Consider the following 14862-nt stretch of genomic DNA (forward strand, 5'->3'; position numbering starts at 1 on the left):
ATTATCACTTCCTTTGGTTAGTATTCATGTGCTTAGCCAACACAAGTATTATCTTTGATATGAGCAGTTCCTTAATTTAGCTTTCGTGTACATGATATCATAAATTTGCAAGCAATAGGTACTTAAAAGTCGTTCATGTCTGGTTCTTGTGTCCCATGTGTAGGATAGAATTCAGTGCAGCTCAGAAGGAGACATTTTTCCTTGAGGTCTGTCACATTCTTTTTTCAAGTTTATAATTTCAGCATTTAGTGGATATTTCTGGTCCAAGTACATGCTTTCCTTGCATTATCCATCTGTCTGAAGACTTATTTTCTTTGGTAATATGTTAAAGGTAGAACTTTTTGCTGATTGCTTCCTTTAACTGAGAAGTCGAGATGGTTTCATGATGTTTGTTTTATAATTCAATTAGGTAATGTACTTTCTCAAAGTGAATTAACTAGACAAGACAGACGTATCATACCATTCAAATTCCACCTAAACTTTGAAACTTGTTTTCCACTTGAAACATCCACAATGTATTGTAAAGGTGACATCTCTAACACCACATAATAAAGCATGATTACAAAGCAATCCATTGTTTCCGCTACAGATTTCTCCTCAGCATGAGATGACAAGTGGATAAGTTGTCAGTTGTGTGTTGATGCTGTCATGTTATATGTACTGTCTCAATGACAGTACAAATACAGTTTATGAGCTTGTTGGACCAACTTGAGCTGCCTGATAACTCTCTGAGAGCTTGACTGGATATCAGACCCCTCTCACCTTTTAGACCTAAGGTACTGAGATTTTCCATAGATCCTAGCTCTTTTGTTATTCTCTTAGTGGATCTCCCTCTAAAGGGCGTGATGTGAGGAAATGTTCATCATAATTAGCTTTTCCTCTGAAATTATGCAAATGAGGAAATGCTCCATAATCCTGGTTGGGTTTTATTTCCTCTGGACACATCTGTAAGCTCCAATCTCAGCAAACATTCCAGCTAACATAGACCTCTTGCTTTTAAGACATGTTCAAAGAGGGCCTTATGCCTCAATTGCAGCTGCGGCATACATTGGGAATAGGATCTTAAGGGTGATTACTATAATGATCCCGACATTTCTCTGCAAGAAAAAGAGAATCTCAGATTTCTTTGGGGTCACATATCACTCTCTTGAAATGGAGTAAAATAGAAGATAGCTTAAAAAAGTAAAAGGCTAACTCTACGTTTTACAAAATGAGCATAATGCTAGTTCTATAGGTGATTATTAATCTAAAATTATTATATGAAAGTAAATGTTGGACCTAGGGGTGTCAATGGTTTTTAAAAGCTGGTTGAACCGATCGAACCAAATCGATTTTTGGTTTTCTTGAATAAAATTGAGGATATATAAATCTAAAACCATACCGAATAATTAAGGTGGATTTTATATTTTATAAAGAAGTCCAATAAATTTCTGAACCGAACCGAATATATATATATATATGTATATAAATAAATAAATAACTTTTTACAGGTTAAGTTTAAAATAGTAAGTATCTTGAACTTGGGTCTTGGGATAAATCTTTGCTTAAAAGGACTACAATACCAAAATTCAAAACATATTGTCACTGCTACAACAACTCAAGTACTCAGCACTAGTTTGTTCTTAGTGATTATCTAAACATTAAGTTTCAGCATAGCAACAAAAGACATACTCAATCCATCGGCGTTAGTTGTAGGCTACTGTACTTTGATGTGAGATTTCCACAATATTTGCTTTGTATATTCAATTGTAGATTATTATTTTTTTAAAAAAGAAAATAGATGTTTCTGAAACCTCTATGGCCAGCTACATATAATAAAACACTTCCTTGATAGAGTAATGATCATGTACAAGAAAACAGGATATCCACATTACAAAGCATGCTAAAGTACACAAACTTAATTGTTCAACAAAACCAATTACTGATTCCATTTTAAATCTAATACAAATTTTCATACGCCTATTCATAATAAGAATGACGCATCACGTGATATGATAAACATAATAAGTATATTGCTTTTGTCAATTGGCATTATAAGATGTATTACAAGCGCAAAAATATTCTTATTCTATGTTATTGTAACTTTTAGGAATTTAAATCTATCAGATTTTATTGGTTGCAATAGCCATTAAATGACATTTAAAAAATAGAAAAATTAACTGAACCGCACCAAAATCGAAGAGAAACCAAGAGATTAGGATGGTTTCAAAAAGTCTAATTTTGGTTATACATCATAGAGTAATCGAAAAATATTATGGTACAGTTTCTTAGAAATAATCGACCACACTGAACCGCGCATGGCACAACTGCTTGGACCTCTAGTATAAAACGATCATCAAGAGAAATTTTGTAGAAATGCAAAATTGTACATTCATACATGAAAATATTTCGGAATCAATGTGAATCAGGTAAAAAATAAGAAAAAATCATGATGGAATTAAAGGATTCCTATCGGTAAAACTAGCTGGTTGGAGCATATGCTTAGCTATTAGTACACTTACATTAGATATGATATTTGGCATGAGTTTTTATTGTGATGAGGACTTGTATGTTTGTCTACGTAGGGGGAAACTCCTACTTCTCCGCACAATTAGGGAAGTTGGAGCACATGTCTTTCAAGGAAGTGGTCTCATGGTTTGTTTTAGAGTTAGGAGGAAGATGCTGTGGAAAGAAAGTTTTTGGAATGGAGCTGCATTTCTCATTGTCTCAAGAGCATATTCGGTGGCACAAGAATTTTCCAGTACATTAAGAAATATCTCCCAGAACGAGGCCTATAGCCTTATACCATGAAGAGGGATAGTACCTCCTCCCCATTATCTTTGCGCTCTCAACTTCCAAATATCCCTTTCCAACTTAACTTCAAATACTATTTTCAAATCTCAACCAAATCTATCCAAATGCCTACTTAATCACAACTGCTTTTAGTCACAGTTGTGTCTTTTGATGCTACAGTAGAATGAGTAACAATTTTATCAAATTGAATGTGCTAAATAATTTTTCGATGCATAGGATCTTTATTCTCGTTTTACTACAGGTGAGACAGGCGATAGTTGGTGGCCATGGTCTTGATGTGCAGTTCATTGGATTGAACTTTCTGGAATCCTTGGTACATCACACATGCGATGTCTTATAACTTTCAATCAAAGCCGTTACTACTATTTTACATTTACTCTCTTTTATGTGGTAGAATCAAATTCGGTGTTCATTACAAAAAAAATTCTGTTAAATTTGTTCTGCATCTTTTTCAGGTATCTGAATTTTCACCATCTACTTCAATTGCTATGGCTCTTCCTAGGGAGTTTCATGAGCAATGCCGAGTCTCTTTTGAGTTAGAATATCTAAAGGTTAGTCAGTAGACCATATGCATTGATGTTTTTCTCTGACTTGGTTACAGCTTGCATCAGCCCCCTCAGTTCAGTTTGCAGTTTCTTCAATTTTGACTAGTTTCATATGGTTTACAAGAGTTCTTTGTTCCTTGTTTTTCTTTTCTACTTCCAATGTGCAGTTGTTTTACTGCTGGGCACAAGATGCTGCTGTTAGTGTCTCCAATAAAATAGCTGAATCAGAGGCTGCCATTCCTGAAGTTAAAGTTTGTACAGCAGCATTGCGTCTGATGCTTCAGATCCTCAATTGGGACTTTAAATGTGATGCAAATGTGCCAGACAATGCAAAACGAGGCATCAACATTTTCTCTGCTGGGGTAAGGGGTGATGTAAGCTCTCCTAAGAGGACTGAGTGTAACCTAGTGCAGGTAATAAACTAGTTCTGCACCAGTGATTTTTTTTCATGAATGTAATAGAAAGAACAAAGAGTCATTCATGTGCTTGATGTTCCCACTTGCTACAGTTGTCAGTATTGTATTTGAGAGTGACCAAACACTTCCACAAGTGCAGCGTAAACAAGAGGATAATAGGCCAAAAAAATATGAGTGCTCTAATGCAGGCAGCCTGATTAATATGGACCCCCAGATCTTCACTTGTAAACTCTGATCCTATACCCAGTTTGTTCTCAACCTGCAAGAAGCTTCTGTCCAACACCTTCTATTTGTCAAATAAAAGTTTCACTTAAATTAATGTATTTACTCTATCCTTTTTACATGAAAGGCTTCCTCTGAACATTATGCATGTACTTGGTCCTTTGTTCTCGGACTCTTCAAAAATACCGACGGATGCGTGTCGGATCATCCAAAAGTAGTGCAATTTTGGAGGATCCGACACAGGTACGGCAATATTTTTTGTTAGTCTGAGCAATAGTTTGGTTGGTCCTAACTACTTGAAAGGCTTAGTACGACTACGGGCTGTGGTTGAAATAAAAGTTATATATCCATGACCTTGATTCGTTGCATTATATATAGGAAAAACAATGGAACTCAGTCATTTGTTTCTGCATCGTCTTTTGTAAGAGTCTTTTGGCAGAGATGTTCAGAACATCAAATCGGGTCGAGTAAACTTCTTAGCTCCATATCTTTGTTTGGTTAGTCTAGTCATCAATGATGCAGAAACACAAGATCAAGTGTTGATACCTATTACCTCCAAATTGAGTATAATCAGTTCAAGAACACAAGAACAGGAGTTGAAGAACTATAATAAAGAATTAGAACAAGGAATCAATAAAGGGTAGAAGTTGTACACATATCCAAGTATATGAAACTTAGACCCTAGCCTAAACAAGAGAAGACAAACTAAATTATTGGTTTGGGAAGAAACAAAGAACTAACCTGTCACAAACTACAGAGATCAAACCTAAGTTAAGGAAGATGTTATCAAGATCATGGGAAATTTTATTGGAGGGAATATTTTGATAAGAGTTTCAAATGCAACATACTGTATCTCTTATCAGGGATTTTACACAAGCTTGATTGACATATAGGAATTTTCTTATCAGCATTCTGAAAGGTGCATTTTGGAGAGAAATGAGTTAACTAGATGAGTTCTGTATTAGCACAGTAAGATTCTCCATCTTGATCCATGGGTCACCTGAAAGATTTTTTCTTTCACACAGAGGGATGAGGCAGGGAGATTCTTTCTCTTTTTTGTTTGATAAAACAATTATAACTGTTATAGAATGTATATAGACTTAATCTTAGTAATATACATAGCTATATACAGGCAATAGATTTATAGGGGATCACTGCAGATCTGTAGGAATCACTCTTTATTTCTTTCCTTATTTAGCACCTTATGTATTGTATTTATTCACTCTTCACCTACAAGAATAAGACAACATCTTCCATTCAATTACCTGGTATCAGAGCCAATAGGCTCGTGTCGTTTTGGCTGTGTTACGGAAGAAGTTTGGATTTCTATTCCACTGATTTAAAGTGGTCAGTCTGTGTTATCATCACCACAGAAGGAGGCGGAGTATATTTTTCATCCAAACCAGTCTTCACCGGCATCTGGTTGTGAAGCGAGTGGCTCTCACGCACCGGTCATACAGTCTTTTGTTCATCACGCGCCGGCACGTGAAGGTGCGTGTCTGGCTGAATTGATTGTGTTTTAATTTACGGCATCGACACGTATTTCTGGCGAATCTCAGGTCTGTTCTGGTGTTAAAATACGATCTGGAAAGTCTGTTCGTCACTTCTCAGGTCTGTACTGGTGTTAAAATATGATCTGGAAAGTTTGTTTGTCACTTCCAGGTTCATTTCTATTCTGCTACACTGAATCTGGTTTGTGATTTGTGGTTCTGTGGCTTCTAGCTTCTACTTCAGTTCAGATAATTGTTGTTGTTTGGTCATAAGCTGCGGTTCAGGATTTGGATATTTGATTGTTCATTACATGCTCTTGTCTTCTGGTAAAGTACTCAGATTCTTTATTTTGGGTGGGCAATTGGTTTCTTAGTTGATAAAATCATTTTTAGAATTTGTTCATCAGTGTTTGTGGGATACGTATATGCTTCTGGTTATATTTTCTGTTGATGAGTTCTTGTGCTGCTAAAATATTTGGAGAGAATGACTGAAATTGTGGCTCCTATGTCTTCGGATTAAAGAACTTTGGTTTCGGCGGAAGAGTTCGCAAAATTCTCACAATATCAAAAATTACAAAAAGAATCTAATTCAGTTACTACCCTTGTTGAGTCAGGAAAAACATGTCTTATATCCTCTTCAAATAAATGGGTGATCGATTCAGGTGCCACAGATCACATGACAGGTAATCCTAATATATATTCTAGCTTTCGATCACACGGAGCACTCTCTCCTCTGACGGTTGCTGGTGGTTCAATCTGTAATATTATAGGATCTATAGGATCTGGAACTGTTACCTTGTCATCTGTATTAGGTCTACCAAAGTTAGCCTTTAATTTGATATCTGTAAGTAAGCTTACCATAGACCTAAACTGTTATATCTCATTCTTTCCCGATCATTGTTTGTTTCGTGATCTGAAGACAAATAAAGTTATTGGTAAAGGACAAGTATCTGATAGTCTCTACATTCTTGATGAATATTGGGAGCCTCTTTTTGCTGCCTACTCTTGTGCCGTGTCTCCATTTGAGGCACATTGTCGATTAGGACATCCTTCTTTACCTATGTTGAAGAAGCTTTGTCCTCAGTTTCAAAATATTCCTTCACTAGATTGTGAGTCGTGTCAATTTGCCAAACACCATCGTAGCTCAACAAATCCAAGGGTTAATAAGTGGGTAGAGTCAAATTTTGAGTTAGTTCATTCAGATGTTTGGGGACCATGTCCTGTTGTTTCCAAAACCGGACGTAAGTATTTTGTCACATTTGTGGATGATTTCTCTCGAATGACTTGGATTATTTTATGAAGAGTCGATCTGAAGTGTTTACTCACTTTTGTGCTTTTTGTGCTGAAGTCAAAACTCAGTTCAATACTTCAGTGCGTATTCTAAGGAGTGATAATGCTAAAGAATATATGTCAGAATTGTTTCAGTCATACATGAGACAACATGGTATTCTCCATCAAACTTCATGTGTTGATACACCCTCTCGAAATGGAGTTGCTGAGAGAGAATAAGCACCTACTTGAGACAGCTCGAGCACTTTTGTTCCAAATGAAGGTTCCCAAACAATTTTGGGCTGATGCAGTCTTTACAACTTGTTTTTTGATTAATCGCATGCCATCGACTGTTCTTGTTGGTAATGTGCCTTACAATGTTCTTTTTCCAAACAAGTCACTATTTCCGGTGGAGCCTAAGGTATTTGGAAGCACGTGTTATGTTCGAGATGTTCGGCCATCTGTTACCAAGTTGGACCCCAAGGTATTGAAGTGTGTTTTCTTGGGTTATTCACGCCTTCAGAAGGGTAATCGATGTTATTCTACTGAGCTTGGTAAATACTTGGTGTCAAATAATGTGGTATTTTCAGAGACTTACACCATTCTTCTATGCACCTCCCATTTCTACAACTCAAGAGGAGGAAGATGAGTGGTTAGTCTATCAGGTTACTCGTGTTGTGACAGAACAATCAAATAATGTTCTTCAATCTCCTAGTTCCCCTATTGAACACCAATTGACTATTGGACCTACAACTTCTGCTTTAGCAAGACCAACAATTGTTCAAGTTTATTCGAGAAGACGAGAGATTGATGATACATGTTCTGCACCGGTTCCTCTGTTATCAAAACTTTCTTCACTTGATCCTTTAGGGAATTTGGATCTCCCTATTGCTCTTCGCAAAGGTAAAAGGACTTGTCAATCCACATATCCCATTGTTAATTTTGTTTCCTATGACCGTTTATCCTCTATGTCGAGGTCCTTGGTTGCTTCTTTAGACTCCATCTCTATACCCAAAACAGTGAAGGAAGCTTTGAACCATCCTGGATGGTATGATGCGATGCTTGAGGAAATACATGCCTTAGAGGAAAATCACACGTGGGATTTGGTGGATTTACCTAGCATGAAGAAACCAGTGGGATGTAAGTGGGTATGCTCAAATTTATGGAGTGGATTATTCAAACACTTTCTCTTCAGTTGCGAAACTTAATTCTGTCCGCTTGTTCATTTCTCTAGCTGTGTCTGAGAATTGGCCTTTACAGTAGTTGGATATCAAAAATGCATTCCTTCATGGTGATCTTCAAGAGGAAGTATATATGGAGCAACCACTTGGTTTTGTTGCTCAAGGGGAGTATGGGACAGTCTGTTATTTGAAGAAGTCCTTGTTTGGCTTGAAACAGAGTCCCCGAGCTTGGTTTGGGAAGTTCAGTGAGGTAGTCCTGGAGTTTGGGATGAAAATGAGGAAATGTGATCACTCAGTCTTCTACCGACAATCAACAGGTGGCACTATCCTGCTGGTTGTGTATGTTGATGACATTGTCATCACATGAAGTGATTATGCGGGGATCTCTTCCCTCAAATCCTTCCTGCATACTAGGTTTCATACGAAAGACTTGGGCCAGTTGAAATACTTTTTGGGTATAGAGGTAAATACAAACAAGAAGGGAATTCTTTTGTCTCAGAGAAAGTATATTCTTGATCTTCTTGTAGACACTGGAAAGTTGGCAGCTAAACCTTGCAGTACTCCAATGGTTCCCAATGTGCAGCTTATGAAAGATGACGGCGACCCTTTTGATGATCCTGAGAGATACAAGAGGTTAGTTGGGAAGTTAAACTACATTGTTGTGACTCGTCCAGACATTGCTTTTGTAGTAAGTGTTGTTAGCCAGTTCATGCCCTTGCCTACTATCAAACACTGGGCAACTTTGGAACAAATTTTATGTTACTTGAAAGGAGCCCCTGGTCTTGGGATATTATATAGCAATCATGGTCATACTCGTGTTGAGTGTTTTGCAGATGCTGACTATGCTGGATCCAAAATTGACAGGAGATCGACTACAGGCTATTGTGTCTTTGTTGGAGGGAACCTAGTTTCATGGAGGAGTAAGAAGCAAAGTGTTGTATCTCGATCCGGTGCAGAATCTGAGTACAGAGCTATGTCACAGTCTACATGTGAGAATATGTGGATATATCATCTTCTAACTGAAATTGGGTTGGAATATCATACACCAACAAAACTTTGGTGTGATAATCAAGCTGCCCTGCATATTGCCTCAAATCCGGTGTATTATGAAAGAACTAAACACATTGAGGTTGACTGTCATTTTATTCGTGAGAAGATTCAGGAAAATTTGATTTCCACCGGCTACGTGAAGACGAGAGCAAGTAGCTGATTTGCTCACAAAGGCGTTGAATGGAACTCGAGTTGATTATCGTTTTAACAAGCTGGGCATGATCAACATATATGCTCCAGCGTGAGGGGGAGTCTTATAGAATGTATATAGACTTAATCTTAGTAATATACATAGCTATGTATAGGCAACAGATTTATAGGGATCACTGCAGATCTGTAGGAATCACTCTTTATTTCTTTCCTTAGTTAGCACCTTATGTATTGTATTTATTCACTCTTCACCTACTGGAATAAGACAACATCTTCCATTCAATTACATCCACCATGTTAGAGTGGGTAAAAGTCCCACATTGGTTGGGGAATGGACTGATGGTCTCCTTATATGGACTTGGGCAATCCTCCCCTCAGGAGCTAGCTTTTGGGGTTGAGTTAGGCCCAGGTGCCATATCTTTACAATAACAAAGGAAGGCCTTCATGATGAGGAAAGCTAAACAGAAGGGTTGGTCGCTAGGTGTGGAGGCTGCAAAGAGGAGAGGGGAATGGCGGAAAATCAGTTGTCTGTTATACATAGATGATACTCTAGCTTTCTGTGATGCTAAAGTGGAACAACTAGGCATTCAAGTCTCATTTTGTCAGTTTTTGAAGCTGTATCTGGTCTCCACGTAATAGCTCTCTTCTAGTAAATGAAGTTTCTTAAATGCATATATGACAACAACACTTGGGTTCTCTGAAGTACCCAACCTACTAAGTATCTGGGTATGCCACTGGTAGCAAAGAGCAAATTTCCGGAGATATGAAATGAGGTGCTGCAAAAATGTGAAAATATTAGAAAGGTGGAAAAATCAATATCTCTCTTTGGGAGGCAGGATGGTGCTTGGCAATAGTGTTCTTGATGCACTTCCTTCATATATGCTGTCTTTATTTCCAATGCACGTTACAGTACATAAGAGAATAGATGTTTTAAGGAAAATTTTTTATCTGGCAAGGGAACAAGGAGAAGAAGAGTTTGCTCCTGAAGTAGTTGGGGACATTTAACATGGAGGAACAAGCCTTTTGGAGGGAAGTGATCAAGGTGAAAAGTGGTTTAGAAGGGCATTGGGCTCTATCAAATAGTGAACACGACCCACGATAAGGAAACACACCTCGATATTGCAAGTTCCAAGAAGAACTCAAGGAAAATAGTTCTCTCTTATACAGAGTAACAATCTATTTATAATGATGATGATTGTTAAGGTTTTTTACACCTTTGGAAGACTATTTGTACTAGAAAAGAAACCCAAAGGCCTTTCAAAATCAGCTCACCTTCCTAGAGCTAACTAAGATCTCAAGATATTCTAATAAAGAATACTTAACTCTTGACAAACATATCTCTTGTATTATAAGTTCCTACGGTTTAACAAATAGAACTTGGCGCAATTCTTCAACTCAAGTCCACAAGTGATGTGTGTTTTTCTCTCACAAACCCAAATCGAATTGACCAAGCAGGACTCTTATGGTTTCCTTGGAGCCCATATATGGTCCAAGGAACTTCTTGACTATTCCAGTCATGGCTTGTTTGATCTTCTTGGCTTTAGCCCTTCTAATTAGACCCTGTGGCACTATAGGATAAAGACAAGTATAAAAAGTTGTATAGTCCCCAAGGTGAGAGAGAAGAGGCCCCACGACCTAGACCAAGTGAAGTTTATCAAGGCAAGGATGACAGGGTATTGGTGGAAGATGTACTCATTAAACGATGATGATAAACATACTTCCATAAACTCTTAAATGTAGAGGAGGACATGAGTAATGTGCTAGGTGATTTATAGTACTATGCGAATGTGAGTCATCATGATTTTGGGTATTGTAGGTGTATAAAGTTTGAAGAGGTTAAGGGGGCAATTTGTTAGATGAAAAGGGGAAGAGAGACCGAGTCAGATGAGATCCTATGGAATTTTGGGAGAACACCTGCAAAGTAGTTATGGAGTGGTTAACTTGGTTGTTTAATGTCATATTTAGGTACCATGGTGTATGTTATTTGTAGATGACATAATATTGATCGACGAGTCAGATAACAGAGTTGACAATAGACTGGAGGTTTGCAGACATGCCTTATAGTCTAAAGGTCTTAAGATAAGTAAGACTAAAACAAAGTACATGTGGTGCCAGTTCAGTGCCATATCACAAGAAGTAGATTTGGAGGTGATGATTGGTACACAAGTCATTCCCAAAGAAAGAAGCTTCAAGTATCTTGGGTCTATTATATAAGGAAATGGGGAGATTGACGAACATGTCAGTGTGTGCATCGGTCGGTTCAGTTTTATGTATTATCGGTTCAGTTTATTGATTTTTGGTCATTAGCGGTTTGGTTTTTGGTTTACCCAATTAGAAAATGCTCATAAAATAAATATTTGATTTCTTACTTCTCTAACAATTTGGTGCGATACAACGAGACAAGCAAATCAACTTTGAATACTTTGATATAGTGAAACAAGAAATATAATGAGAAATTGCATCAATAAGAGTAGATGTAGTACAAAGGCCACAATCACATGTTACAACCAAAACACAATATGGAATTTCTGATGTGAAGTAGAAGTACTGTGACGTGTGAAGTGTGTAGACCGTAGTGTAGAGTACTGATATAGTGTCTAGTTATGTTAAATTATGAATATTTAATATTTATGAAGGGTATAGTAGTAAATTACAATCGTCTTATGGGATATCGATTTACCCAATAACCCAATACTAAAAGCTAATACCAAACCGATAACCCAATAATTTTTTTTAATAAAATTATTAAAAATCCGATAGCCCAATAACCTAATAGCAATAACTCAATAACATTTTTTTCGGTTCGGTTTATTGGTCGGTTCGGCTTATTGGTTGGTTCGGTTTTTGCACACCCCTACATGTCACACATCATACTGATCGAGATGGATGAAATGAAGGCTCACATTCGGTGTCCTATGTGATAAGAATGTCTCACCAAGACTTTAAAGCTAAGTTTCATAAAGTGGTTGTTAGACCGTCTTTGTTATATGGGGTTGAGTGTTGGCCAGCAAGAATTCTCACCTTTAGAAGATTAATGTAGCAGAAATGAGGATGCTAGATGGATGTGTGGGCATACTAGCAGAAAGAAGATTAGAGATGAAGATATACAGGGTAAGGTGGGAGTGACCTCTGTGGTGGACAAAATGTAAAAAGTTCGGGCATGTGAGAAGAACACAAATTCTTCAGTGAAGAGGTATGTGGAAAGTGAGACAGATATATTAAATATTGCTTATGGACGGAGAGGAACAAAAGATGTTTTGATGGCACTCCAACTCCCATCTCTACCTTTAAAGCAAGATGTTTGATTACTCTTTTTGGTTGGGTTAATCTCTCACCTGTACTTAGTGCCGATTCTTTCCTGGAATTTATCAGCTCCATAGATCTCTGTTGTTAGCTGTTTAGATAGTTTTTTTTTGCCTTTTTGGGAGCTGATAGTTCTTTCTTTTGTAATCTGTGCATCTGCTTGATGCTTTGTTAATGACATTCTTCTTACTTCATCAAAAAAAAGAAGAGAGGTTGGTAGTGATAGGTCTATGGAGTGATTGAGGTAGAGATAGACTGAGGAAGATCTGGGGAGAGGTGTTTTGACAATCTCACGGAGGAAATGACCTTGTATAGGAGGGCATGGGGATCAAGGATTAGGGTAAATAAAGAGCGATTTCTATCTTCCCTGTGGTAGAGCATGGTTCTAGCCTAGAGCACCACACCTACCTGTTCCCTTACCAGTATTATTACTATGATGTAAGCAGTATCTTATTCTTCAATGTTATTACTAACTATCAATTTCTTTTACTTTAGTTATGTTACTTTTTTGTCTTCAAAATTTTCGACATTGTTTTTGCATTTTTCATCATACCTGTTCTGAAATCGTTTTTTGAGCTGAGAGTTTTTCAGAAACAACCTCTCTACCCCACAAACATAGGGGTATGGTCTGCATACACACACTCTCCCTAAACCCTGATTGTGGTACCACACTGGTATGTTGTTGTTGTTGTTGTTGCACTTGGATCTCTTTGCTTGCCACCTGATCTAGCTGGTTCGTATCAATCAAATAGTGGGGTTCTGGTCGTACAAGCTATGGGGATATTCTTTACAGAGGGATTAGTTTGCTGTACTATTGTGTGTTTGGTTAGGGGTGCAATGCGTTACAAGATCAATTTCTTTTTATATCAGAAGTGGGATGGAGGGATTATATATGTTGCTAACCCATTGGGATACTTCATGATATCTGCTAGACTGATCTTCACTACCACTTGTTAGCTCTATGTACTTAATTATTTTGTTTTGCTCTAGGATGCATGGTTTTCTTCTTCGTGATGATAAAATGTCCAATTCTTTTAAAGTACCAATTGATTCTATTTTCCCTCTCAGATGTTGGATTGTTTCCACTAGACATTCTAGCTACTAATCTTTTAATAATTTGTGTTTGTTCTTTTCATTATTTATAGCCTGGATCCTCCTGGCGGGGTATACTTGTGTCAAGTGGTCACATCGGGTGGCTTTTGAGCTTTTATGAAGCACTGAGGCAGAAGTTTTCATGTGAAGGATACTGGATTGATTGTCCTCTTGCAGTCTCTGCTCGAAAGCTTATAGTTCAGTTCTACTCCTTGTGGGGAACAATATTTCCATCTGGTACTCATACTAGTTTGCTATCAAATTTGTCGTTACTTTTCTTTTACTACATTATTCCTGACTCCTGTGATAGATGTGATACATCTTTGATTGGAATTGAAGATTGCTCTTCATATTGTCAATTTCTTCATTAAGGCTGATCAAGTATTTATCATAGTGATAGTACCCTAAAAGAGTGAATACTATTGCAAAGCTGGAACTCTTCCGGCCTATTATATTATGTTATGCTGGACCAAGACTCCAACTCCCACTAGTATTTCATGCCTGATAAATCTCAGATTCACTCATTTTGTTTAAAAGAATAATATCATTAACCTTTTACCATTTAGTTCCTCTTTTTGCAATTGATATGGCTTAACTTCATGTAATTTTGTTTCAATAATCTCTTAGGAAAAGTTGGTAACTTGTAATAATATGCTGAAAGTTTTGTAACTTTGAAACACCCAATTAAATTCTTTTCTTGAATAAAAAAGATGAAACTTCTCAAAAGTGTAACCTTTGAACTATGCTTATAACTTTCTATCTCCTACTATACCTCGTATACTTTATCACAAGTAGTGGTGGATCTGTGTGGTGGTCATGGGTTCATGTGCACCCATGCTCCCTTCTTAGATCATGTATAACAATATTGTAGTTCTTCAGAAGTGCTTAAATACATATGAGTGCACTCAAACTGATAGAGTCATGTGATGGCAATTACTATTAAGTGCACCTCTATAAGTGAGGGATGGTTATGTCTGATGTTCCTTTTTGTGTTTTAATTAAATTCTTTGTTCTTTCTTTTGTTTGGCTATTCCTTAAATTTCACATGTGGGGCACATTTAAATTCCTATTCTCTCCTTTGTAGCTGCAAAATTTTATATAATTAAATGTCTATACTGAAACTAGTTGCAGTGGAGTATATTCCATTTATCAGTGGGTTCAATTGATCCCAACATTTTTGACGGAGTATAAATTTTTATGTTTAAAAGAATACTAAATTTCAAATAATAATAATAACAATAATTCTGAACCTATAATTTCAAAAGCATAATGGATTCAATGGTAAGAACCTAAAGTTTGAACCCATCAAATTCAAATTCAGGATCCACCTCTTTATAATAGTGCACCCATT

At 37.1% G+C, this 14862-nt stretch overlaps 1 protein-coding gene across 7 annotated transcripts in view; it reads left to right on the forward strand.

The window, feature by feature from the left end:
• Positions 1–14862, forward strand: part of LOC125863085 (uncharacterized) — an 84327-nt gene that overhangs the window by 19421 nt on the left and 50044 nt on the right. For 4 of the 7 annotated variants that reach the window (XR_007446096.1, XR_007446097.1, XR_007446098.1 and 1 more), the window contains exons 6-10: positions 164–206; positions 3035–3106; positions 3249–3344; positions 3506–3751; positions 13565–13748. Coding sequence is in view for 2 of the 7 variants with exons in the window: in XM_049543235.1 (XP_049399192.1) it covers positions 164–206; positions 3035–3106; positions 3249–3344; positions 3506–3751; positions 13565–13748 (641 nt within the window). In the remaining 5 variants the exon portion in view is untranslated. Of the gene's footprint in view, positions 1–163; positions 207–3034; positions 3107–3248; positions 3345–3505; positions 3752–13564; positions 13749–14862 lie in introns of those variants that run through there. The other 3 variants (XM_049543236.1, XR_007446100.1, XR_007446099.1) reach the window with 3 other exon arrangements.

This window comes from Solanum stenotomum, chromosome 4 (genome assembly GCF_019186545.1).
Source record: "Solanum stenotomum isolate F172 chromosome 4, ASM1918654v1, whole genome shotgun sequence".
NCBI lineage: Eukaryota > Viridiplantae > Streptophyta > Magnoliopsida > Solanales > Solanaceae > Solanum > Solanum stenotomum.